Here is a 26,007-nt window from a genome sequence, read left to right as displayed (position 1 = left end):
CTAAATCCAAGTGATATAGGACCTTTGATGACATCATAGGCCCTTCAGTCATCCCATAGGATCACGCTATGTGGTGGGGGGAGCTACACGCTAATTTGGGGGCGGATCTAAACTGGAGGTAGTCAGAAAGTGTGGCTTTGCATATGAAACCCCGCCCACCAATTGACGTCGAAAACTAGGAAGAAAGAAGTCTTTGCAGCAGCGAAGACTGGTGAGCAAGGGACATGGGAATACCCCTTTAAATAGTTGCTGCTAAATTCTTTTTCCAGCTATGTCCTATACACACCTTTTTCAGTTGAAGATGATTGGCAACCAATACATTTAGTTACAGTATTTTTTTATTACCTATAATTCATTAATAGAAGTAGTAATAGCAGTATTATTATCAAGCAATATCCAAGATAATTGCATACATAAATCATAATAGTGGAAAACATGCAGACATTCAGCACAGATATACTCACTACTACTTGATCACGTTTCTAACATTTCCTAGTATTATTTTGCTAACATAAAAATGAGTGTAGCTGTATTCACTCGAGCGAATTATCCTGGCATTTATAGTAAATAATCTGATCTGTTATATAATGAATTGCAGAAATCTGCAAACGTAAAAACACTTTAAAACATAGGAGAAAAGTCTAGTTTTGGATTTTACTGTTTGTAATGTTGTGTTACAAGCTGTCTCCCATTGTGAAAGATAAAATGATGTAACGAAAAAGTGCTGTTGACAGTACAGATGAGGCAAAGGTATATTTGTATATACTAGCTGAAACCTTTAACTTTTGCCTGTGGACAATTTTACTTTGACTATATACAGTTAGGCTACAGGCAAATTAGTGTATATAAATGTATGTCTAGAGGATTTCCTGGCATATGCATTAAATATAAAGCTCAAACAACAAGCGAGCCAAGCCACAGATTGGAAACAAAGCTATAACATTTTTTACAAAGTATTTTGTGTGTAAAATATTGTTCCTATTCATTCATGAAAGCATTTGCAAAAAGCAGAACTTGAAGCAATTTTATCTAAAGCAGCTTTCAAAAGCTTTTACAAAACCTTCTGACCGCAAAAGTTACTACGGAAGTCAGTGTCAGAGTTCTTGTGGGTGATACCCTTGAATTGCTATTTCTAGTTCTAGTTTATTTCTTTGGAAAAGAACATAATTAAAGATGTTTTTGGTTGTTTTGATGTATATTTACCTTTACATTTTCGACATATATGGTGTGATTCTTATCTAGGCTGGACATTTATATTTAGAGGTTGCCCTATATCATATAGTGTACATTACAAAGACAGTAATAGCTGAAAGATACATTCACATCATGTTTTTACCATGCATTTACCCAATCCATTTAATGTGGTATACAACACTTTTGTGTTCGACAACAAAAACAGCCAGACAGCAACGAACCCATTTGTACACATTAAACCCTATACAAAGGGATGCCCTTTCATTTGTCGAATTACTTTAGTATTGTCCATTGTATAATATGGTTCTACTCATACTGTTTGTACTCATGGAAAATATACGCCACATACAGTACAGTGCATAAGTTGTAGGAAGATATGGAAAAAGTGCTGCAAAGTAAGAATGCTTTCAAAAATAGAAGTGCTAAGGTTAGGTTCACACAGTTTTTTATTTATTGTCTGTTGATCTCATCTTTCAAAAGATGAGAGCAGCGGACATTAAATGACACATGCAGATGGAGCAACATCCATCCATCAGGTGTCCGTCTTCATTCATCCCAATATAAAAAGCATAACGGAAACTTTATTCCATCATGTTTTTTACTTTTCTGATGGAAGAAAAAGTCTTACATGCAGGTCTTATTTTTCTTCTGTTACAGAACCACATGGAAATCAAGCCAATAATCAGTGTGACCACCCTTTGCCTTCAAAACGGCATCAATTTTTCTAGGTAAACTTGCACAAAGATTTCAAAGGAATTCGGCAGGGAAATTGTCCCAAACATCTTGGAGAACTAACCACAGTTCTTCTGTGGATCTAAGCTTGTTCAAATCCTTCTATCTCAGACAGACTTGATGGTGTTCAGATCAAGAATATATGTGAACCATATTATCACTTCCAGGACTTCTCGTATCGGCTTCATATCACAGCCGACCAGCATAACATACATATGATGTTGCTCTGACCTAAACGGGAGGCGAATGACTGTAGCTTCCGGTTTTGATTGTTAGGTCCAATATAGCCTCTGATGAACTAGATAAATGAATACCAGGGGAAACGCATCAGGCTAATTATTTGGGGCCATTTTTTATGTGTGTTTGCGAGTGGATGTGTCACTTCTGTGGCTTTCTATCCATCCCTTAGTGATTGTCAGTCTTAGTGATGGTGGCAGCAATCTTTCCCTCCAGTTTAGCGGTGGTAAGGGTGTGCTAGTCCCACTACTGTGAATTGTGTGAGCATTAGTTGATTATTCTACATCTTGGGCTCAACAGTGTATGGGTGTTTTTCACCAGACCCTGAATGATTGGTGTGTTAAAACTTTGCCCACTAAAAGAGCCAGGTGCACCTGGTTATCAGGGGGTGATGTTGAGCTAAACAGTGTGGGATTATTATCGCCACTGCTGGGGTCCTTATGCACCCCTTTTTTCTGTTGGAGCCTTATCAACTAGCGCACACTTAGAGGCTGATGCTCACTATTATTTTTTAGCCTCCTATTTATTATACTTTTTATGCATAAGTATAATCACCCCTTTACTATTGAGGGATCTTTTATGGCATACTAAATAAAAGTTAAATTTTAATGTACCTTATTCACTATCTTTTGAATAAACACCAAGAAACACCAAGGACCATAGGCACAGTTGTCAGTCAAAGAAACTTAATTTAGCAGATAATAGACATCATGCATTTTTGCATTCTTTCCTTCAAAATCAGAAGAGTTCCAGCACTGGTATCAGCACAGAACAGACAGAAACTAGTGGTACCCAGGTGTACCCTTCAGCTATTCAGAGAAGTCCAACCAGAAAGAAAGAACTGCACCCAAAAGGCCATACCTTCAAGAGATGAAAAATTTGACTATAACTGACTGTTTGGAGAGCAATGTAATAATGAGTGTCTGCAGGCAACAGTGAAGCATGGTGGAGGTTCCTTGCATGTTTCAGCAAATGAAGTTGGGAGTTTGATCAGAATTAATGGTGTCCGAGAATGCCAAGAAATATAGATCCTGCATGATATAAAACCATCATCAAGTGTGTCTGGTGTGATTACATGAAGAGATAGAAGGATTTGAGCAAGTCTACATATTGGTTAGGTCTCCAAGCTGTTTGAAAAAAAAACATCCTTCCGAAGTCCTTCAAAAATTATGTGAGTGTGCCTAAGACAATTGCTGCTGGGTGGTCATAGAAATATAGATTATTTTAACACTACTATTATTGAGAGCATTTTTATTTTACTAATTTTTTCCACACCTGCCAAAACTTTTGCACATTGCCTGGGTATGTTTCTGAAAATCAATAATAAGTTCTATGAACTTGATTACTGGAGACAATTTTTTTTTAGGATTTTATTCGATTGCCAAGTTTGGAATGAATTTTCTCTATGCCTTATATGGGTGTTTTGTCTTCTTTCGGATCAGCACTGCAGATCATTATTTGGACATGACGCTTGCCTTTTAACTTTCCTGTAGCCACAAAGGACTGCACAGCATAGTTATCAATGGAAGCATCAAGCAATCATGAGTTCATGAAAGGGTTCTTTTGCTTGGGCGGGTCAGTCACTGCTTGTATTTGTGGTCATTTTTACTGTGGGGTTTATATAATGTATCAATTGTACTGTTAGACCCCTCCCCTAATACATTTACATTGTTGTCAATAACACATTTTCTGTTTACATGGGAAGATATGCTACTGACAACAAGCAGTTGTAAATCTGCACAAACTGTGTGTATACTAAAGTCACACCTGCATTCGGGTTTCCGTTCTTCAGGTCCGCTTGGGGACCTGAAAACTGGAAACCCAATTCGCTTAAAAAGCCATAGACTATAATGGGGTACACTGGGTTTCTGACGGAAAAATGCAGCAGATCCAGGGACGGGATTCCCAAATGGAATCCTAGCCTTAGCCAGAAAGTTTACAGTAAAACAAATCTGCCTGGAATATTGAAAAAATTCTCTTGAAAGAACAGGTGAGAGATTCTAGAAATTTGACCATTAGACCCTATAAATGACCTAATGCATAACTGCTGCACAAAATCAGGTCTACCCGTCTAGTATACTAAACTGTTGTGCACTACTTTTGCTATAAGGTTACAGCAATAACACTTTAACTGCATAAAAAGTGAAATTTGCATAAATTTATTTTCCCATTTATGGGTAGTTCTTGATTTCAATCTTGATTTTCTTGTTTTTACTAAAACTGAAAATGTTCAGTCGTACAATGAGGAGTCATATGTATTTGGTGCAGGCTGCCTTGTCCTGCCAACCAGCTATTGACTACAGTGGAGAAGCTGTTGATCGTAGTTTATGGTGAGAGGAGAAAGATTGCATGGAATATATAGGACTTCGTGATGGGTCTAACATCGATTTCATAATTTATTACAAAATGATCAAATTAGATTGAATAGTTGCCCAATGTTATAACTAATAGGAGATATAAACTAAGGCTTTATTCACACGTCTGCATATCACATACATGTGACATATGTACGTACGAGCCTATGCCCGCGACTTCATCTGTGGGTTGTTGGCGTGGATGATCCCCCTTATTCAGCAAATCGATGGTTTGCCTGACCTGGCATTTCGGCAGCTGTCAAGCTGTCCTGTTGCTGACCTTGTTCCTCACACCGTGCCTGTTATTGTTCCAGTATCTCAGCAGATCTCTGGGACACCATATAATGAGCGTGTTGTTGGTGTTGATGATCCACCTGCTCCGGCGTTTCGACAGCTGTCAAGCTGGCCTGTTGCGGAACTCGTTTTTAGCGCTGTGCCCGTGATTGTTCTGGTATCTCATCAGCTTGCTTGGACGCTATATACTGAACGTGTTGTTGACGTTGATGGTCCGCATGCTCCGGCGTTATGGCAGCTCTCAAGCTGGCCTGCCGCTGAACTAATTCCTCGAGCTGTGCCTGTGATTGTTCCGGTATCTCAGCAGCTCGCTGTGACACCATATAATGAGTGTGTTGTTGGTGTCGATGATCCCCCTCAGCTCCACTTGAAGATAACTCTGTGGCTTCTGGTTTCCTTCATAGATTTCGTTGTTTGCGACAAATTATATTTTCTTTTTCCAGGCATGTTGAAAATTGGCAAACTGCCAATTTGGATTAAAGGTGTTTGCCCATGTCAGTTTGTCAGCAGTGCCTGGAGCAGATCAGATAATATGCAAATGCATGACCACAAACCACTGAGGGTTGGTGAGTGTTTACACAGAGAGATAACAGCCCTAGCTTTCTCAGAAGCTGAGATAAGAGCAGTATAATATAGTATGTGAACATAAATTCATAACAGTCATGAAGCCTATGTTTTAATTGAGGTTTCAATCTATCTATATGCCAAATTTCATTCAAATCCGTTCAGCCGCTTTTGCGTGATTGAGGAACAAACACACTTTATAATATTAGTAGAATAGAATTCATTTCAATGTATTTATTTAGATGTCTACAAAAAAAAAACAACAGAAGCACAGACTTTTTGCACTGATGCTTAATGGATGCATCATACTATGAAAGTCTATGGGTTCATGAAAAAAAAAAAACTCAGATGATGTCCATGTGTCATCCATATTTACAGACCCAGAGATCTACAAAATATTGGAAATGAAACAAAAATATATTGATTTTTTTTCACAGATATAAGAATAGGATGGGGTTCTCTTCATGAATAGCACAGGCCTCACTTATTTGTGGATGTGGACACGTGAATGAGGTCTATGAGTAGATAATCTAATGGTGTGTCAGATTAAACATCCTGCATCAACCACTGTAATAATTCTGGTGCAACTTACATCTCTATACACAAAAACTGGCCATACACATGAATTATATATCTGCAGATTATTGGCAGATCCAGCTTATTTTAGTAGCATCTGCTATTACTTTTATACATATGACCACCACATCACATCAGATTTTCACTATATTTCACGTGTCATAATATTAGACAGAACTACGAATGTGCCCTACTCTTTTTTTTTTCTTAGTTTTTTTTGTTTTTGTTTTTTTTTTTTTTTGGGGGGGGGGGGTACACCATCACAATTTTTTATATAGTTCTTTATAGCTGAGCAAGAAGTGGATTCAATAGAAAAGAAGAGTATAAATTCTTCATGCATATTTCCTATAGTCTTTCAACCCACTTTTGATTTTGGCTCAAAGAAATTCCACAATAACTGTTCCATTTTTCTAAAAAAAAAAAAAAAAATCAACATAAGTGTAAGTCTGGGTATAAGTGTAAGGCCGTATCCGCCTCAAAATCCTGACCAAAAAGATGGCTCACGGAAAAAAGAAGCGACATGCTCACAGTCAGCGAGTCACATTGCCTGACAGTACAGTCATATTGTATCCAATACTAATAGCACCAATATCGGAAGAGGCTACACACTAAAGAGAAGAGTGTAGTAAATTCACAGAACAGCTTTCAAATGGTTTATAATATTCACTGTATTAGAGGACATGACACGTTCTCTTTAACATCCATTCTGTTTTTCTGTAACTATGACACATGAATACTGCAGATGTGAACCTAGCCTAAAATGTCTGTGACAATTCTGTCTTAATATTTATATCAAACAAAATCTAATACATAATAAGTATGTTTTCAATGTGTTTCTGAATATTATTAAACATCTTTGTCTCAGCCTGTACAACTGGTACATTTGTTTATTGAAAATCCCATCTTCATACAGTTACTGTATATCAGAAACTGACAATTATATTCATTTAATTGTTATCAAAATATAAAAAGTAAGAGAATTTCTCTGTTACTAATGGTGCAGATTCTGTACAAGTATATGACAGTATCACTTTTTTACCCATAAAATGGATAGGGTGAGCAGAAAGGTTGCACTGCAGCTGTAGGCTCATCGCAACATATTGCTGCAAGGACAATCCTGCTCCCCTTGAGATGTACTGAAGCAGGTTTGTCCTTGCAGCTGTTTTTACCCACAGCCTGCATCTGTAGTACAAAACTATTAGTTCTCCCTGTCAAATTTCATCCAACAACATTTTCTATGTTATTATTCATTTCCATGTCATTATTTTCCGAAAATTCTCTGCACTTGTCAGCACACTGATGATTATAGCTATTATGCGTATGTAGATAAGAGTCCAGAAGTCTCAATAGATTAGTTTGACAGGTTATCTACTTCTCTTTCTGTTCAATGACCTCAGTACAGAGCATGCCTAGAAAATTCTTCCATTGTATCTATGGCCCATCGTCCATTTTCAGGAGACAGGAAATCAGAAACTATTGCAGTTCTTCCCGCAACACTTTGGATAGAGAGTCCGCAGAGGTTTCCTTTGTAGACTTTCTGCTTCAATTATACCCATCAGGAAACCCCCAGCGTATCCGTAGGTATAATTGACATACTGCGATTTACAAAAGCATGATTAAAAAAACGCATTTTTTTACCGCAAAGTGAGGACTTTGCTGTGACTGTAAAACGCGGTGGTTTTACGCCATGTGGGGCCCCGGCCTTAGCGGCAAAAGTTGGAATTTGTTTAAAAAAAAAAAATAACGTAAAATTTAAACATAATAAATTCTTTAAAACATGTTTAATATAAAAAACGGGATTTAAACAATAGGTTATATACTGGTGACACTTTCAGTTTAAGCATAGGTCATCAATGTCCAAATCCTGGAAAACTCCTTGAGGCTAAGGCCCCACTGGGCGGAAACACAGCATTTTTGGGCATTGCGGAAACACAGCGGAAAAAAACACTGCGTTTTAGGCTAAGGCCCCACGTTGCAGAAATGCAGCTTTTTTTTTTTTTTTTTTTCAGATTTTATACTCCTGGCTTTGGCTCAAACTGCAGCAAAATTTGCAACAATAAAAGCTGTGTTTCCGCAACGTGGGGCCTTAGCCTTACTGTGATTGATTCTCCCCCATTCGACTGCATTGATAATTATTGGTGATTGCTGATTACACAGGGCTATATGCTGCCAATAATCTGCATCTTTTATACAGCTGACTATTAGTCAGATGATTGGAAGCACTATGGAGCCCTCATTACTGATAATAGTCCTGAATATTGGGTAGTAACTTAACCTCTTAGTTTTCTTCCTTTAGTAATATTTTGAGACAAAATTTTGGCACAATTTTTTTTTGCACATTTTAAGCCATGTTACCTTCCATTAGGCTAAGTCCGTTCTCTCAATAAGCCATGGAGCTTGACTTGTAAGACAAAAAACTGTGCAAAATACATTAAGAGGTTGCTCACTTATTAAAATAAATAAATAAATAAACAAGATTTATTTTAAATGGTTTGGGACTTGGGTCAAGCAAACTATTCCCAGAACAAGAGGGAAATGAAGGGTTAAATGTAAACTCTTTGCCACTTGTTACAAAAATGACGACTTGACTGTGGTCTTTTTTTCTTAGAAACTCTGCCACTATTTTTGTTGTTTAAGAAAGTCAGCTCCCTAAGGCATTAGGACCAGACGGTCACGGTGTGCAGTTATGTTAAGATGAGACACTTGGAAGTGGAATAAAGGTGACAAAATAGAACTGGCTAAAATAGTACTGCGACCAGTACCACTAAAGTTCTGGCAGGAGTGATGGGCCATTCATCTTCTTCTGAATTTCTCAGAATTTAATACCAATGGGCAGCTTATCCTATAATGGAGACAGGAGCTGCTCTTTCAGGCTAAGGCTGAGGCCCCACATTGCGGAAATGCAGCTTTTTTTTTTCTTTAAGATTTTGTTGCATTTTTCGGAGCCATAGCCAAACATGGCTACATAAGGAATGGGAACTTTATAAAAAGTTCTTATATTTCTCCCTTCTGCTCGATCAACTCCTGACTTTGGCTCAAAAAACGGCAACAAAATCTGCAACAAAAAAAGCTGCGTTTCCGCAACGCGGGGCTTTAGCGGTTCTTTCCGCAGCGCTTTCAACAGAAAGTTCGCAGAGTTTTCCTCCGTGGACTTTCTGTTACAATTATATCTATTGACATGCTGCAACGGCTTTGCAAATCGCAGCGTGTCCGCACTACGTTTTTTTCTGCAAAGTGGGCATGGGATTCACATGAATCCCATCCCCTTTGCTTGCACTGTACAATGCTGCGATTTTTCCTGCAGCGTCGCGGCGCTTACATCCCGTGGGACCCCGGCCTAAAGGAGGAAAACTAAGAGGTTGTGTTAAGTTACTACCCAATATTCACAACTATTATAAGTAATGAGGGCTCCATAGCGCGTGCAATCATCTGACTAATGGTCAGCTGTATAAAAGATGCAGATTATTGGCAGCATATAGCCCTGAGTAATCAGGTCAGGACCACCAATAATTATCAATGCAGTCGAATGGGGGAGAATCAATCACAGTAAAGAACGTTCCTCCCCCAATAAGTTTGTGTGATTAGGCCAATGTAAATGTGTGCCGGTCCATGTGTTCCTCGCTGACTGGCACTTTTTCTAGATGGATTCTAGTGTGTAATACAGCCTCTAGGCAAATGTGTCTAAAGATGGATCACATTTATTATATACAATGAGCTGTGAAGTTAGTGCAACCAACATGACTACATTTATGAAATTGACCCTAGTGTGTGAATTTGTTTGAGACAGGAGGCTGTAATGATACAGAAGAATTTTGCTGTTATATAAATATTGGGACTTAAGTCCTTAACTTTCACTTTTTTTCTTAAAGGTTCGCTACTGAGCATACCCTACATATTGAGTAAAAGCTAGCAACTGGAAAGAAGGGTTTAAAATGCCGTTTAAAAATGGATTGGAATTGACTGAATTGCAGAATATGAACACACCGGAGGATGACAACATTAGCAATGATTCCAATGAGCTCATCGAAGCAGACGGCAGTCGTATCAGCAGGTGGGTAATGTTTCCATTTATAACGCTTGCATCAAAGATTAGTAGTTATATCCCCTAATAGTAATTAACAGATTCTGGCTATATCAGAGAATTCATTCATTGAATGCTGCCCAATGTTTTTTTCTGTGCTAAGCATATCTTACAAATGCCAGAGAAAGTCAGTCATGTGAGATCTAAAAATAGATTTTTGGATTGTTGGTTTTATTCCAAAAGGGAAAAAATGCTTTCTGATATTGAGCGGGCACAGGTTAAAGCCCTTGAAACAATAACTCCAATAAACACATTATATGTCATAATTTGTGTTGCCAGCTACTGTTTTTTTACAGAAATATACACTTGAAGAGCCCAACTATTCCCAATGCCTCACTGCCAAGTCTTAGCATACAGGCACCCAGCTTATTGCACATCTTGCTACTCATTTACTTTAGCATGTACTTTAAACCAGTTCCTGACCTTGGCTTGTCTTTGACTTGTTGACTTCTTTGGATCTACCTTTGCTTCTTTTTGTACCTTTCAGTTATTGATCTCAGCTGTATTCCTGTATTCTCTACATGTAATATTACCATGCTGACTAGCATTGGGAACTCTAAGGGGCATGTTTTGCCATAATGTGTTTGGCCCCAACGATTAGGAGGGCCCTACAGCAGCAGGTTGCACTATAACGTGTTTTTTTTTTTTTTTTTTAATTGACTGGTACCTATTGGATTATTCCAGCAGGTAGCAGTCACTAGTTTATTTACCCATCCTCGCCACTGTCAAGGCCTGCTCCACTGTGGGCTCCAGGGGAGCGATACACTGCAATACATCACAACATGATATTGTTTAGTTCCCACATGTAGTGCATGGTGCCCTCTGGAGACTAAAGAGGAGGCAGCCCCAAACAGGAGTGGAGATGGATGAATGAATGCAGGTGTTACCTGTTGAAATAAACAGGTAAAGGCTCACAGCAGGGACCATAAAAGTGGGCAATGTACCATGTGGGGTCAACAAAACGTTATAATGTGTGGAGGCCATAAAAGATGACGTTATGCTTTGTAAGGACCATAAAAGGACATTGTATTATGATTGACCAGTACATGTACTATGTGAGGCCTAGTAAAGGGGGCAATATATCATGTGTGGGCCATAAAAGAAGGGCAATGAACTGTGTGGAAGCCATATAAGGGGACAATATTCTGTGTTGGCTCATTTAAAGGGGCTTGGGGTCAGTAAAAGGGGAAATATACAGTGTGGGTCAATAAAGGGGGCTCTGTGTGGGGGCAAGTTAAAGGGGAAATAATATATGAGGACCAGTAAAGAGAGAAATATACTGTGGGGTCAATAAAGGGGGTGTTAAACTGTGTGAGCCAACAATGGGGGTTTTATGACCTGCAAATAGGTGGACAGTTCCAGTACAAAAGGGTCAAGGCCTAAAAATGTTGATTAGAAGGGCCCCATACATAGTTTTGGTTGGGGTCCCTGAAATTACAAACACAACCAGTGGTGACTCCTAGCTAGCCCCTTTATACATTTTGTTATTAAACTGCAATACCAATTGCAAACTTGTCCTAGTACCTGGGAATTCACTGCAGCAAAGTTCAGATTTTTACATAGGGGTGAAAAGTCAGTGCCAATTGTATTGTGACTTAAAGGCTCCAGTATTACCATAGTGTAAGGATACCTTACTGTCTCCATCTCAGAGGGGCACATATCCCCCTTATAGTTCCTTACTGTGAGTGGCACCAACTTACATATTGTGGTTTCTTTAAGCAAATTTGTTTCCTATAAAGATTACATGCAACTTTAGTAAAGCTTTGATATATAGAAAAGAAATCATATAAAACTGAATATATGTAAAGTGCAGGAACTGATGTTCACAGACACATACAACTAGTTATGCGTAGCAGTTTACTGGAAAAAAAACTATATATATGTTAAATAAAGGAAAGAATATAACAAGCAACTCAGACTACTTGGTGCAGGCTGTGCAGGCGAGCATGAATTCTGTGATTCTCCCTCTCCTGCAGGGCTCTCCAAGGTTACCTGCCTTGGATGGCCTCTCTGGACGCTTGTTGGTTGCCTTCCTCACTGTCTGCACACCAGCTGCTACATACACCTACTGCCGAGTCCAATATACCTTATACCAATATACTGGTTCTGCCTTCACTAACATCGCACACTGTCTCCTCCACCAGTAGCGATATGTCTGGCACCTCCTAGCGGCTGGTTACTTATATAAACATTACTCATATTATGGCAGACTGCTAGGTAGACAATAGTAGTAGAGTGGCTAAATCAAATAAACAAAAAAAGTACAATACACATCCAATGGTAGTTCATAGAGATGAGCGAACACTAAAATGTTCGAGGTTCGAAATTCGATTCGAACAGCCGCTCACTGTTCGAGTGTTCGAACGGGTTTCGAACCCCATTATAGTCTATGGGGAACATATACTCGTTAAGGGGGAAACCCAAATCCGTGTCTGGAGGGTCACCAAGTCCACTATGACACCCCAGGAAATGATACCAACACCCTGGAATGACACTGGGACAGCAGGGGAAGCATGTCTGGGGGCATAAAAGTCACTTTATTTCATGGAAATCCCTGTCAGCTTGCGATTTTCGCAAGCTAACTTTTCCCCATAGGAATGCATTGGCCAGCGCTGATTGGCCAGAGTACGGAATTCGACCAATCAGCGCTGGCTCTGCTGGAGGAGGCGGAGTCTAAGATCGCTCCACACCAGTCTCCATTCAGGTCCGACCTTAGACTCCGCCTCCTCCGGCAGAGCCAGCGCTGATTGGCTGAAGGCTGGCCAATGCATTCCTATGGGAATGCAGAGACTTAGCAGTGCTGAGCCAGTTCTGCTCAACTACACCGTGTGCCGGTCAGCCCATCTGATATAGCAGAGCCGAGTGTGGCTCAACTGGCTCAGCACTGGCTAAGCACTGCTAAGTCTCTGCATTCACATAGGAATGCATTGGCCAGCCTTCGGCCAATCAGCGCTGGCTCTGCCGGAGGAGGCGGAGTCTAAGGTCGGACCTGAATGGAGACTGGTGTGGAGTGATCTTAGACTCCGCCTCCTCCAGCAGAGCCAGCGCTGATTGGTCGAATTCCGTACTCTGGCCAATCAGCGCTGGCCAATGCATTCCTATGGGGAAAAGTTTATGTCACAAAAATCACAATTACACACCCGATAGAGCCCCAAAAAGTTATTTTTAATAACATTCCTACCTAAATAAAGGTTATCCCTAGCTATCCCTGCCTGTACAGCTATCCCTGTCTCTTAGTCACAAAGTTCACATTCTCATATGACCCAGATTTGAAATCCACTATTCGTCTAAAATGGAGGTCACCTGATTTCGGCAGCCAATGACTTTTTCCGATTTTTTTCGATGCCTCCGGTGTCGTAGTTCCTGTCCCACCTCCCCTGCGCTGTTATTGGTGCAAAAAAAGCGCCAGGGAAGGTGGGAGGGGAATCAAATTTTTTTGGAGTTTGCCACGTGATGTTCGATTCGAATCGAACACATCGAACAGCCTGATATCCGATCGAACATGTGTTCGATAGAACACTGTTCGCTCATCTCTAGTAGTTCACATTATTGTAACTATACAAATAGGTGTACAAAGGACATTCAGACATATAGTATTCATGCTTAAAGGGATATTACCATCAGGATTATTTATGGCACCTATGAGACCCGCATCTACCCCAAGAACAGGATGAGGTCTCCCTACTCCCCAGTCAAAAATGACACATGCGGATGACAGACCCAGTTAAAGATTTTACATTGGGGCCCAGGAGCTCAAATAAATCCATGTGCAAGTGGTTTTTTTTTCTATACTAACTATTCTAGACTATTCTAGTACAAAATTTAGTATGTCCTATCCTCTGTTCATATCTATAATGCTCAGTCTTTGTGACCCTTGAATATACTACAGGAATGTAGTTATTACAGCCATAAGAAATCCCCTAGCATCTGTATAAAGTAGCACTTGGTAATAAGATATTGGTTTTAAAGCTGAAAACCACGTTAGGCAAGTGGTGTATAATAGTGTATAATGCTGTACGTGGGGTTTTCCCTTTTCAGGTTATATGTGCTGATTTTAGAAAATCTAAAATGACTCATTGTTGCAACGGTTCTCTACACGGAGGATACTATGCTCTTAAACTGATAAATGTTATTATTCCTGATGACCAAATATTTCAAAGATAAACACATTACTTGTCTACATTAACAGTTATATAAGTGAATGTTAGACTGAACGCTAGCAGAGCTATAGATTTAGTATACCGTACATAACCTTTGCCCTCATTTTGATACCTGAGCAGATGTACTATAGTATCAGCCTGAGCAGAAGGTTAATCAATGGCTGGCTTCTTATGCTGGTCAGTAGGTAAGAAGATTTCTCTATCTGATCCTGGTTATCCTGCTGTGAAGGATTTGCCAGTGTCGGTTTTCAACTCTGACAATACTGCACATAGTAAACAAACCAAGGAAATATAAAGGTGGATATATATAGATCAGTATCTAACACTCTGCCTATTATATTCAATGCAGCATTTTAGAGACAATCTGTTTGGGTGCATTTCCCAACATAATCATTTATTGTAAAGGGAACTCTGGGGACCTTTTCTCTCTAACACTTTCAGTTTTAAAACGGGGTACACCCACCAGACTCCTTCATAGTCATTGGGGTCTGCCAGATTCTTTGTGTAACTGCTGTTTTAGCAGTCTGGTTCTCCATCATTTGGGTCCCCCGACGTACCCGAACAACAGAGAGCCTGGCGCTAATGTGAATCTAGTATAATCAGTTATGTTGCTGCATGATAAATAACTATTATACCAGGACTCCCTCTGCCCGTATGATGCCCAGTAAATCCAGGATATACGGACCAAGTTTCATAGATAAAGCTTGGTCATGTGAATCTAGGCTTACCCTATATTCACATGAATGTCCTAATTGGCCATGTCACAGCCGGGTTTTTTTTTACGTCCGTCACACAGCTGCATTAATATTTATTCATGTGAATGAGAAATATTCACATGACCAATATTTTAAGGGACCGTTGTAACAGACCGTCAAAGTATAGGTCATTCTCTATTTTTGTCTGTTTTTATGGATCCCTTCATACAATACAATGTATGAGGGATCTGTGCACTCCTCGGGTGTAAAGAAAAAGTCAATTTTTCATGGCTGTTTTCACCCAAAGTTTTGTGAATCTAGCCTTAGGATGAGTTCACACGAGGTATTTTGGTAAGGATTTTGAGGCGGAATCTGCCTCAAAATCCTGACCAAAAAAACGGCTCCCATTGAAACTAATGGGAGCTGGTCAGTTCTTTTTCTGGGAGCTGTTTGTTCCGGCTCCCGGAAAAAAAAAAAAAAAAGCGACATGCTCATTCTTCAGGCGGATTTGCGAGGCCCATTCTTTGGGCCTAATCCGGATCGGAGTGCTGCGACTGGATGCCAGTGCACTGCATCGGCATCCATTCATGGCTACCCATATTTTGGACCGGAACGTGAGACGGCTTCTGCGTCAAATTCCAGTCCAAAATACCCCATCTGAACCTGGACTAACTCTTTCCCTTTCCACAGGTGTTGATGTATACTCAATGGAGATTTATCAATCCCTCTATGCCTTGGCCATACATATTCATTATAACTCATTCCAGTTTTTTGGCATAACTTAAAATGGAAATCTATCCCATTATCTAACTGATGTAGACTTTCATTCTGAACTTTATTAATACAATATGCTAGTCTTAATAAATCTGCCCCAAAGTGCTCCATAAAAGACTTGAACAGTACATCTGGTTGTGTGCATTAAGATTGTGTTTGTGACTTAGATTGTATTAGTAATTAATGCAGAAATTCAGGTAATACCAAAGAGTTCACTTATTTTTTTCATGAAACTGTAAATAATGAGCTAATCCATTCATATGTGTATGGACCTACTGAATCATGGGATTTTATAGCATTTCGAATCTGGATACTCTGTTACCTGTTCTAACACATTTCTTCAGCATACTTACTCACACAGTATATAGCAATGTTTTCTTGGTGTTTCAGGTGACTAAAATCCAGTGGAATGTTTGTTGAAAGTCTATAATAAAATCTTGAGATGTGTACAACAATATTGGTTGCTTTGCATTTTAGGGATATTTTTTGTTCAGTGGCTTTTTTTTGAAAATGTGTTATTTTTTTCAGGCAGTTTTCCATGAGGTTATCAATATAACATTAAAAAACAGCTGTATACAATGATACCATTGAAAAACTCTAAAAGATCATGTCAAATAGAATATTAAGATGGTTTCACATCTGCTTTGGAGTCTCCATTGGAGATTCCATCGCGGAGACCGCCAAAAGTCAACGAAGAAAAGTCCTGGACAGAGGAATTTTTTCTCAAATACTTTCATTTTCAAAACAGCGGACACATGGTGGACCCCATTAGATTCACTCTGGGCTCCGTTTGTAACCACTGTTTTAATGGTCTAGCTCTCGGCGGCTCCTTGACAGACTCGAACAAAAAAAAGCTGCACTAGTATGAACCTAGCATAAGCCTAAGGCCCCACGTTGCGGAAAAGCTGTTTTTTTTTTTGTTTGCTGCATTTCTTTGAGCCAAAGCCAAGAGTGGCTACAAAAGGAATGGGAAATATATAGGATTACTGAAACTTCACCCTTTTGTTCAATCCCTTTCTGATTTTGGCTCAAAAAAACCACAGCAACAAAAAAGTTAAGTGTGAACCCATCCTAAGAATTTATTTATTTTTATTTTTTTAAAGTAATGAATAGAGATGAGCGAACACTAAAATGTTCGAGGTTCGAAATCCGATTCGATCGGCCGCACACTGTTCGACTGTTCGAACGGGTTTCGAACCCCATTATAGTCTATGAGGGGAAATGCTCGTTTCAGGGGTAGGTAACATTTGATCAAATTCTACTTACCAAGTCCATGAGTGAGGGTCGGGCTGGATTCTTCTCCCTGCGCAGCGTCCCCGCGTCCTCTTCCGGCCTTGAATTCACTCTGCTAGGCATCGGGCCTAGGCAGAGCTGACTGCGCAGTTGACTCTGCCCAGGCCCGATGCCTAAGCAGAGTGAATTCAGAGCCGGAAGAGGACGCGGGACGCTACGCAGGGAGAAGACTTCTAAAGGTAAGAGAAGAACCAGCGTTGATTGTCAATGTATAGCATTCTGCCAATCAACGCTGGTTCTGCATCGAATCCTAACTTCAAACAGCTAGTAGTGTTCGATCGAGTACGAGTTTTTCGAATACCGTAGTATTCAATCGAATACCTACTTGATCGAATACTACTCGCTCATCTCTAGTAATGAACATTCATTATCATCTGTTTCTCTACAGTAAATTTATTGCCGATCGTGAAAGCAGAAGAAGTCTTACCAATAGTCACTTGGAAAAGAAGAAATCCTGTGATGATTATGTAAGTCACCTTGTGTTTTTTTTTCATAAGATCTAGCAGATATTTCAGTGTGAATCTACAATTTTCATAGTCATGAAAATACAGAAAATTCTTTGAATGAGAAGGTGTGTCCAAACTTTTGGTCTGTGCTGTATAAATATATATATATATATATATATTTTTATTTTTTTTTAAAGGGCAACTAAGTGATCACTGTTAAAATAAATCCAGAACATAGAACGTCACTATGGTGCTGGTAGTATGCTTGGTGGGTAGACGGGCTGACTGCAATCCCCCTTGTCTACAAAACATCGCCCTTAACCCTATGAGGAGCTCTATAGGTTGATAGAGTTATCATGGAAATTTCCATTAGTGTTACCCTCATGCAAAGTAATAATTTGGATAACATTTTAAATATCTATAACATTGTTTTGTTCCAAATGTAATTTTAGGAACATTCTAATTTTTCTACAGAGTCCCGGCACAACTTCCATTGGAATGTCTGTCTTTAACTTGAGCAATGCTATTATGGGGAGTGGAATTCTTGGCTTGGCTTTTGCTCTGGCAAACACAGGAATAGTCCTGTTTGTGTAAGTATCCATACTTATATCACATTTAACACTCAGCATCAATGGTTTTGACATCTTCAAACTGTCTAGTCTAAATTTATACCACCTTACTTTGAGCCAGAATTTTGCAACATAATTTTGACATATTTTTAGCATTTCATGGAGCATTTAATACACTCCCCCTTTTTGTGAGAATCCACAACCACATATCTAGGAAAAAGGAAAATTTTAGCATAAAGTAGATATACCAAGATAGGTCACGTTTACACCATTGTCTTGTTGTAACCATAGTAGGAAATCTAATTTGCTTCGAGTGAGTACTGGAGTCTCAGTGAGCACTCCTCCCTGCTGTGTGAGAGCAGGTAGATGACACATCAGCAGCAGCCTGTGCTGTATACATAGCAGAGTGTGCTCACTGAAACTTCTGGGGTGCATGCTGGAGCCTAATTAGCATAGGAATAAAAGCGGGGTCATTCAAAAACTACTGAGGTGATTTACATACAAAAGGTAGGTGTGGCATAGCCTTTGTAAAGGCTATGCAAGAATGTGCTTAGTTAAAAATGGCTTTTCCCAATGATAGAGCCCCTTTAAGGATGAAGTTAGGAAATATGTATAGATTTATTTATTAGGATTAGGGTGGGGAAATGGTTACTAGGACTAGGTTTGAGAAATGTATACAGGTTAATTTATTAGAGTTAGGAAATTAGTATATAACTTATTTACATATTGCTGACAAGCTTTAGGAATTCTGTAGCATACCTAGACATCCTATACAATGCAAGCACTTCACATATTGGTTAAAATATACACAATGTGCTGCAAGGACATCTAGCGCTGGCATATGGCTAGACAGTGCATTGTCAGTGTAGATTCATCCACTGATGAAGTTGCATAATATGATGAGCCAGTCAGCATGTAACTCTGAGCGGCCAATAAAGTAGCATGATGGTCCATCCAGTGTTCACCATGAGCACAGCGAATACAGTCCCTGATTGTGGGTGACTATTATTGGAACAGCTAACCAGTAGTAAGCCGTGTAGTGCAGCAATTTATTAGGGAAGTGTACTGTGGTTTTTATTTCTGTGACTTTACATTTTGTGAACTTCCAAATTTCCACCTCATTAGGCCTTGTGTTAGCTGCTTGGTCAATTCCACTGTAAGTCCTTAGGTTCTTAGTTGAGATTGAACTTATACTGGAGGATAGCTGAATGTGCAGGCAGTACAGAATGTATTAGTATTACCTTTATTTAGCTTTATGCTATTAAATATTAATCAACCCAAGCTCATTGCTGGTCATGGTAATGCCAGTAGGACCAATAAGCTATTTTAAAGTAACACTCGGTGATTTTTTTTTTGACTCATTATATTGTCTGAAAGATCAATAGTAATACTTGTCTGCTCAGAATGTCTTTCCTTATATTGCTCTCACATTCAGCAGTCAGCCACATGACCATAGTGTGACCTGTTTTTTCTAGCATGGGTTGCTATGAATATGGGAGGTCCCTTTCTGCTGTCTGCAGATGCTATAGAGAGCTACCATGTAACCTCAGATTCATTAAAGTCCCCTTCCTCATTTTTGTGCCTTACCTTTTCTGTCCATGTCACTTTAAACGAGCCTTTCCTCATACAAGATAATTATATGTATTATGCATTCGATTAAAGTGGCCATGCACCTTTTCATGATAGGCCAATGATAGCAAATCACTGGCCTAAAGGCTGAGTTCACAGAGTTTTTTGGTCAGGAATTTGGTTAAGAATCTGGCTCCTAATCAGCCTCCAAAAAAAGCCTCCCAAAAGCTTTTTTTTGGAGGCTGATTTTGAGGTGGATTCCTGACCAAATTCCTGACTAAAAAACTCAGTGTCTTGTGCACCATTGAAGCCAGTCATTGGCCACAGAAATCACATATTGTGGAATAAACAGATCAAAGGGTAGCATGATAGCGATCTTGAACAGCAGGGGGATTTACCAGGTGAGTAATGATGAGTCTTTTATTATTTTATGCCACCCCCCCAACCCCCCACCCCACCTATAACCTTTTGTCTGATCAGGAAAATCCCCTATAATTACTAATACTGAAGTTGTATTATTCTCTTGATTTAAGATTATTGAGTGCTCATACAGAAAAATTTCAGGTTGTTTTTGCACTGCACTATTTTGTCTTTCAGGGCAGGCAAACAATATTAATCTATCAATTGCTATTCGCAATTGATAATAAGCAAGATATTAAAAAGTTTAATCCATACTGAAACATATAGGGAAAAAGTGTATGTGCCAAATTTACAAAAAACTAACCATTTTATCTATAATAATTGTGTTTCTAATTGGTGTAAGGAACAGCTACTTGACTAATTTGCATAGTGAGCATCTGCCATGTTTGTCTGAAGCTTCCTAAGACTAAGGCCTCACGTAAGGGCCGCAGATAAAAAGTGCTGCGGGAAAAACCACAGTGACACTGCATCGCGTTTTTTTCTTGCAGAGCTTTTTACTTTCTGCTCCCATTATACCTATAGGGAAACCGCTGGCATTTCGTAGATACAATTGACATGCTGCATTTTCCAAAACCGCAACTGTTTTGGAAATCGCAGCGTGTCCACTGCACATATCTTTAAAATGTGTGTGGCTGGGATTTACTAGAATCTCATCCACCTTACTGTAACTGTAAAACGCTGATGTTTTTTTCTGCTGAATTTAGAGCATGCTGCTTCTTTTTTTCTTTAAATCACATTTTAACCTTAGTGTGATCATTTTTTATCCATACTGACTGAAATAATCCTATTATAGAAAACCACACAGTTTTTGTACTTATTTTTTTCTGTTGGTTTTTTTGGCACTATAGTACAGTGGATTTTCTCACAATTACTCATTACATTCAGACTCCTTAGGCTAAGGCCCCGTTCCCACGGAGTAACACGATGCTCATTTAGACACGTATACACGTGTCAGAGCGAGGTGCTTCAAAACAGATCCCATTGACTTCAATGGGTGCCGGCTTAGGCGCGCTACACATTGAAATCAATGGGTTATAAAGCCTCCCACTGATTTCAATGTGTAGCGTGTGAGGCGCTTCAAAACAGATCCCTTTGACTTCAAAGGGTGCCGGCTTATGTGCTACACATTGAAATCAATGGAAGGCTTTATAACCCATTGATTTCAATGTGTAGGGCGCCTAAGCCAGCACCCATTGAAGTCAATGGGATCTGTTTTGAAGCGCCTCGCTCTGACATGTGTATACGTGTCTAAATGAGCAGCGCGTTACTCCGTGGGAACGGAGCCTAAGGCCCCACATAACATGACACACAACAAAACAATCTGTACTTTTTTTCTGCAGCATTTTTCATTGAGATTTTGCTGCATTTTTCTGTCCCTTTTTCTTCTCCCATTAAATATATATGAAAATTGTTATTGAGATTAAACAGCTAAATTTAACATGCTACATAAATGTTTGAAAATTCAGTATTTCAGCAGTATTTTTTTATACAATGTGTGGATGAGATGAAATAGAATGTCCTTCACTTTGCTGGTCCTGAAAAATGCAACATTTTTTCAGGTGCTTTTCCAAAACGTGTGACAACCGAATTATATGACTGATATTTTCCCTATATAGTTAATAGGGGAAGGGAAAAATGCAGCAAAGTTGTTAGTCTTAGGATGGTTTCACATCCGTGTACGGCTCGGCATGAGCAGAGCTAGCCGTACACGCGAACACTTTCCATTCACTTCAAAGGGAGTGCTCGTAGTGAAAAAAGCAGCCCATTCATTTCTATGGGGAGCGCTCGTATGCCGGCTCCCATAGAAATGAATGGGAATTGCTTTATACGCTGCTGATTCTGAACGTGTTTTACATTCAGAATAAGCTGGCGTATACTCAGTGTGAACTCACCCTAACTCCGTGTGAAGGCTCCCTTAGCCAGTTTAATTCAAGCTTATTTTGGGCATATTTTTGCTCCTGTAATACAGCCATGTGGTCCAGTTCCACCAGGGGTCTACTGACCCAATCTGACAACATAATGGGGACAGGTTTATAAAAAAAAAATAGTGCAATTACAGTACAGAAAACTGCAGTGGCTTTTTCCCAGAAATGTTGCACGTGAAATCATATAGACTTTGTTCCACAGTTGTAGTTTTTTTAAATGAATAATATTCACAAACATGAATCACTATTGCACAACAACAGGCATATTCTTGCTTTCTATGTACTAACATTCCAGGACTGTTAGTGTTCATTTCCCGAATAGACGTCTTTGACATTGTGTATCACAATGCTTCCTCTTATAGTAATCTATTTTGTGTCATGGAACTTTTATCCACTGACAAAGCTGCTCAGGCAAAATAAAAAAAAAACATAGACAAAAAAAAAGCTGTCCTGCTCCACTTCCATATTTGAATAAAGCAAGTGATTTATGTCATTGTAGATTTGTAGAAAGAAGCTCCCATATTCCATGATAAATATAGAAATCTAGATATATATTAAATAACACACAAGGAGAGCTATCAGATCCTTTATAAACATACAAATCAAACTGAATACATGAGACTTGTTCCTTGACCAAATATCCTCTAAACTGTGTAATATGGCATCTAATCTATTCTAAGCCACTCCTCGTAACTGAATCAAAAGCCACATGACTTACCAGAAAAGTTGCAAAAAAAACTGTCAGTTTCACAAGTCTCATTTCCTTTTGAATAACTTCTTACTATGACAAAGAAGACATAAGGCTGTGCACTGTGGTTCTCCTTCACATCAATGATACTATTACATGGTTACTTTTCTTTTTAAGACTAAGGCCCCGTGTTGCAGAAACGCAGCTTTTTTTGTTGCAGTTTGTGTAGCATTTTTTTTTTTCAGCCAAAGCCAAGAACAGTTATACAAAGGTAATGGGGAACATATAGAAAGTACTTACACTTGTACCTTCTGCTCAATCCAGTCCTGCAACAATATCTGCAGCAAAAAACAGTGTTTCCACAGTGTGGGGCCTCAGCCTAAGGCTTTTGGTCAGGAATTTGGTCAGAAATCCACCTCAAAATCAGCCTCCAAAAAAAAAGCCTTCCAATATTGGGAGGCTTTTCTTGGAGGCTGATTTTGAGGCGGATTCCTGACCAAAAAACTCTGTGTGAACTTAGCCTAAGGGTAAGTTCACACAGGGTTTTTTGGATCAGACCCTGAGGCGGCCTCCGCCTAGTCCGGAGAAGGGAGTTTCTTCAGGCCGAATCACGAGGTGACTCAGCCTGAAGAAAGAGCATCTTGCTTCTTTTTTCCGGGAGTTGGGAGAAACAGCTCCCGGAAAAAGCTCCTGAGTGGCTCCCATTGATTTCAATGGGAGCCGTCTTTTTGGTCAGGGTTTTGAGGCGATTACAGCCTTAAAACCCTGACCAAAAAACCCCATGTGAACTTACCCTAAGGCTAAGGCCCTATGGGCCGTATCCACAGCACTAAAGCGCTGCGGGAAGAACCGCTGCATGAACGCATTGTGGTTCTTTCCACAGCGCTTTTAAGCGAAAGTTCACAGAGTTTTCCTCCGCGGACTTTCTGTTACAATTATATCTACGGAAAAGCCGCTGGCGTTTCCATAGATATAATTGACATGCTGCGATTTGCAAAGCCGCAATAGCTTTGCAAATCGCAGCGTGTCCGTGCTGCGATCTTTTCCGCAAAGTGGGGATGGGATTTGCCTGCACTGTACAACGCCACGATTTTTCCCGCAGCGTCTCCACGTTTTCAGTCTGTGGGCCCCGGCCTAAGGCATTTTTTTCCGCAGCGTTTTTCATTGCTTTTTTGTTGCATTTTTTAGTCTTTATTAAATTTCTAGGGAAAACACAAGCAACTTTTAAAAGCACAGATTTTCTACAGTGTTTTTTTTTTCTCAAAATGTATGGATAGGATTAGCCAAAATTTCATTCACTTTGCTGGTACTTAAAAAAGCCTTTTTTTCAGCTACTTTTCTGCAACATGTGGCCTTTGCCTAGAAATACATTTTGCTTACCCTAGATTAAAATAAATAGGTCATTTTCAGGCGACACGTAACCTTTAAGTAGCAATTCCTGTAAACATATGCTGGTCTTACACATAAGATAGCTTGAATTGACCATCATAAGATTACACTTGATCTCCCCCTACACCTACAGCCATATACACTTTGCCTCTGAACAATTTGGCATTTTTATTTTTAAAATCCATCCACCTGTTCTTATTCACCAAGTGGGAGGAAAGCTTTTGTTTTCTCATAGAAAACTCACCCCTTGGTGAATAAGAGCCAATTTAGATATAATCTTTGGGTGGCCATATCTTTTGAGTGGGTGGTTGGATTAAAAAATAAATAGAACAAGAGGTGCATATCATACTAGTATTATAATCAAATAAGGTATTTTGCATGGTATAATTACATTTGCACAAAAACAAACCAAATTAATGAACGTGTATCCTCTTCCTGCTACATGTTGCTACACATTACATGTTGCCATTTTTTACATAATTATCTACAAAGCTGACTACATAGTGTAGCTCTAAAATAGGATTTTGCACTATTTTGGGTGCAGAGATATTGTTTTTAGTGCATATGTTTAGAAGATCTGTTTAATGTACACAATGGACACAAACCATCTACTTATATAGCGTTAATGAAAAACTAATCTGATTCTGATGCATACTAATCTCCTTTTTTCTTTTCAATGGATTTTATTAATTTTCATAATAACAGACAAAACAAGGATAAAATTGGTTACAAAAACGGGAGCACGCAAACAAGACCACATTGCAGAAATTATACTATCGGAGTATAATATTGTGTCCGTCCTTTGCATCTGACAAATGGATCTGCTAAACAAATATAGAAAATATGACTTGAATGTACCCCTATACTTGTCAATAAAAGAGTATAAGAAATGCCAAGGGTGAAGTGGCTATTTCCATTTGTATTTTCACCATCCATAAAACTGAGTATTCTAATATCACCTCCTTAAAATATATCATCTGTGGGTTTTTTTCCCCTACTTTCTAGGCTGCTCCTAATATCAGTGACTTTGTTGTCTATCTATTCTATCAACCTCTTACTGAAATGTTCCCAGGAAACAGGTATTTTTTAAGTTTTTTGTTACCTTTCTAACAAACATTGTGTACCATTAGATTAGTGTCTAGCGGTACTAAATAACATGTATTCATGTACTCAGGCTGTATGGTTTATGAGAAGCTAGGGGAGCAAGTATTCGGTACTCCGGGAAGGTTATTAGTCTTCGGATCAACTACGCTTCAGAACACTGGAGGTAGGTGCTTTCATTAAAAACAAAAAATTTTAACAACTCCTTTTATGGGAAAACACTAGATTGTGAGTAAAAAATATTGTGTTTTCCTGTCTTACAGCAATGCTGAGTTATCTGTTCATAGTAAAAAGCGAATTACCAAATGTTATTAAATTCCTGCTTGGAATGGAAGACACATCGTAAGTGGATGATTTGGATGATTTTTATGTATTGTCTATTGTAGTCTTTCATTATTTTGATATTTTTGCTGGTATGAATTTTTCTGTAAACATTTGGGAGCACATTCATTAAGAAAAAAACAGGCAATTTTTGGCACATGCTATATTTAATAATATTTATAACTCCACTCCAGCACTGTCATCTTGCAAAACTATCCAAGTTTTATGGAAGAATCAAATTAAGGCCGAGGCCGCATGTTGTGAAAAAGCTGCGTTTTAAAATACCTGCAAAGTGGATGGGATTTTGGCTAATCCCATCCAAACATTGCAGAAAAGAATCTGAAATGGAAATGCTGCAATTTTAAAAACACTGGCATTTTTGTAAATCACAGCATTTCAGTTACATACCTATAGAAATGCTGGCGTTTTCATGTAGGTATATAAGAGGCAGAAAATCCACAGAGGAAAACTCTGTGGACTATCTGTGAAAAATGCAATGCTATGTGGGTCTTTAGCTTAAAAACAAAGTGAGGTGCACATCCATAAAATCCAGAAAACTGCTGACATGTTACAAATCCATTCAATATTATAGCTATGGTTAAGAACCCTCGAAAGGGTTTTGTAA

At 39.1% G+C, this 26,007-nt stretch overlaps 1 protein-coding gene across 2 annotated transcripts in view; it reads left to right on the top strand.

Moving 5' to 3' along the window:
• Nucleotides 1–26,007, top strand: part of SLC38A1 (solute carrier family 38 member 1) — a 203,401-nt gene that overhangs the window by 167,063 nt on the left and 10,331 nt on the right. The window contains exons 2-7 of one of the 2 annotated variants that reach the window (XM_075274365.1): nucleotides 9,821–10,002; nucleotides 17,343–17,421; nucleotides 17,875–17,990; nucleotides 24,966–25,039; nucleotides 25,135–25,227; nucleotides 25,325–25,403. In XM_075274365.1, the coding sequence (XP_075130466.1) occupies nucleotides 9,884–10,002; nucleotides 17,343–17,421; nucleotides 17,875–17,990; nucleotides 24,966–25,039; nucleotides 25,135–25,227; nucleotides 25,325–25,403 (560 nt within the window). In that variant the 5' untranslated portion in view covers nucleotides 9,821–9,883. Of the gene's footprint in view, nucleotides 1–9,820; nucleotides 10,003–17,308; nucleotides 17,422–17,874; nucleotides 17,991–24,965; nucleotides 25,040–25,134; nucleotides 25,228–25,324; nucleotides 25,404–26,007 lie in introns of both variants that reach the window. The other variant, XM_075274366.1, reaches the window with a different exon arrangement.

This window comes from Leptodactylus fuscus, chromosome 5, assembly GCF_031893055.1.
Source record: "Leptodactylus fuscus isolate aLepFus1 chromosome 5, aLepFus1.hap2, whole genome shotgun sequence".
Taxonomy (NCBI): Eukaryota; Metazoa; Chordata; class Amphibia; order Anura; family Leptodactylidae; genus Leptodactylus; species Leptodactylus fuscus.
This window is presented reverse-complemented; position numbering and strand designations above follow the sequence as displayed.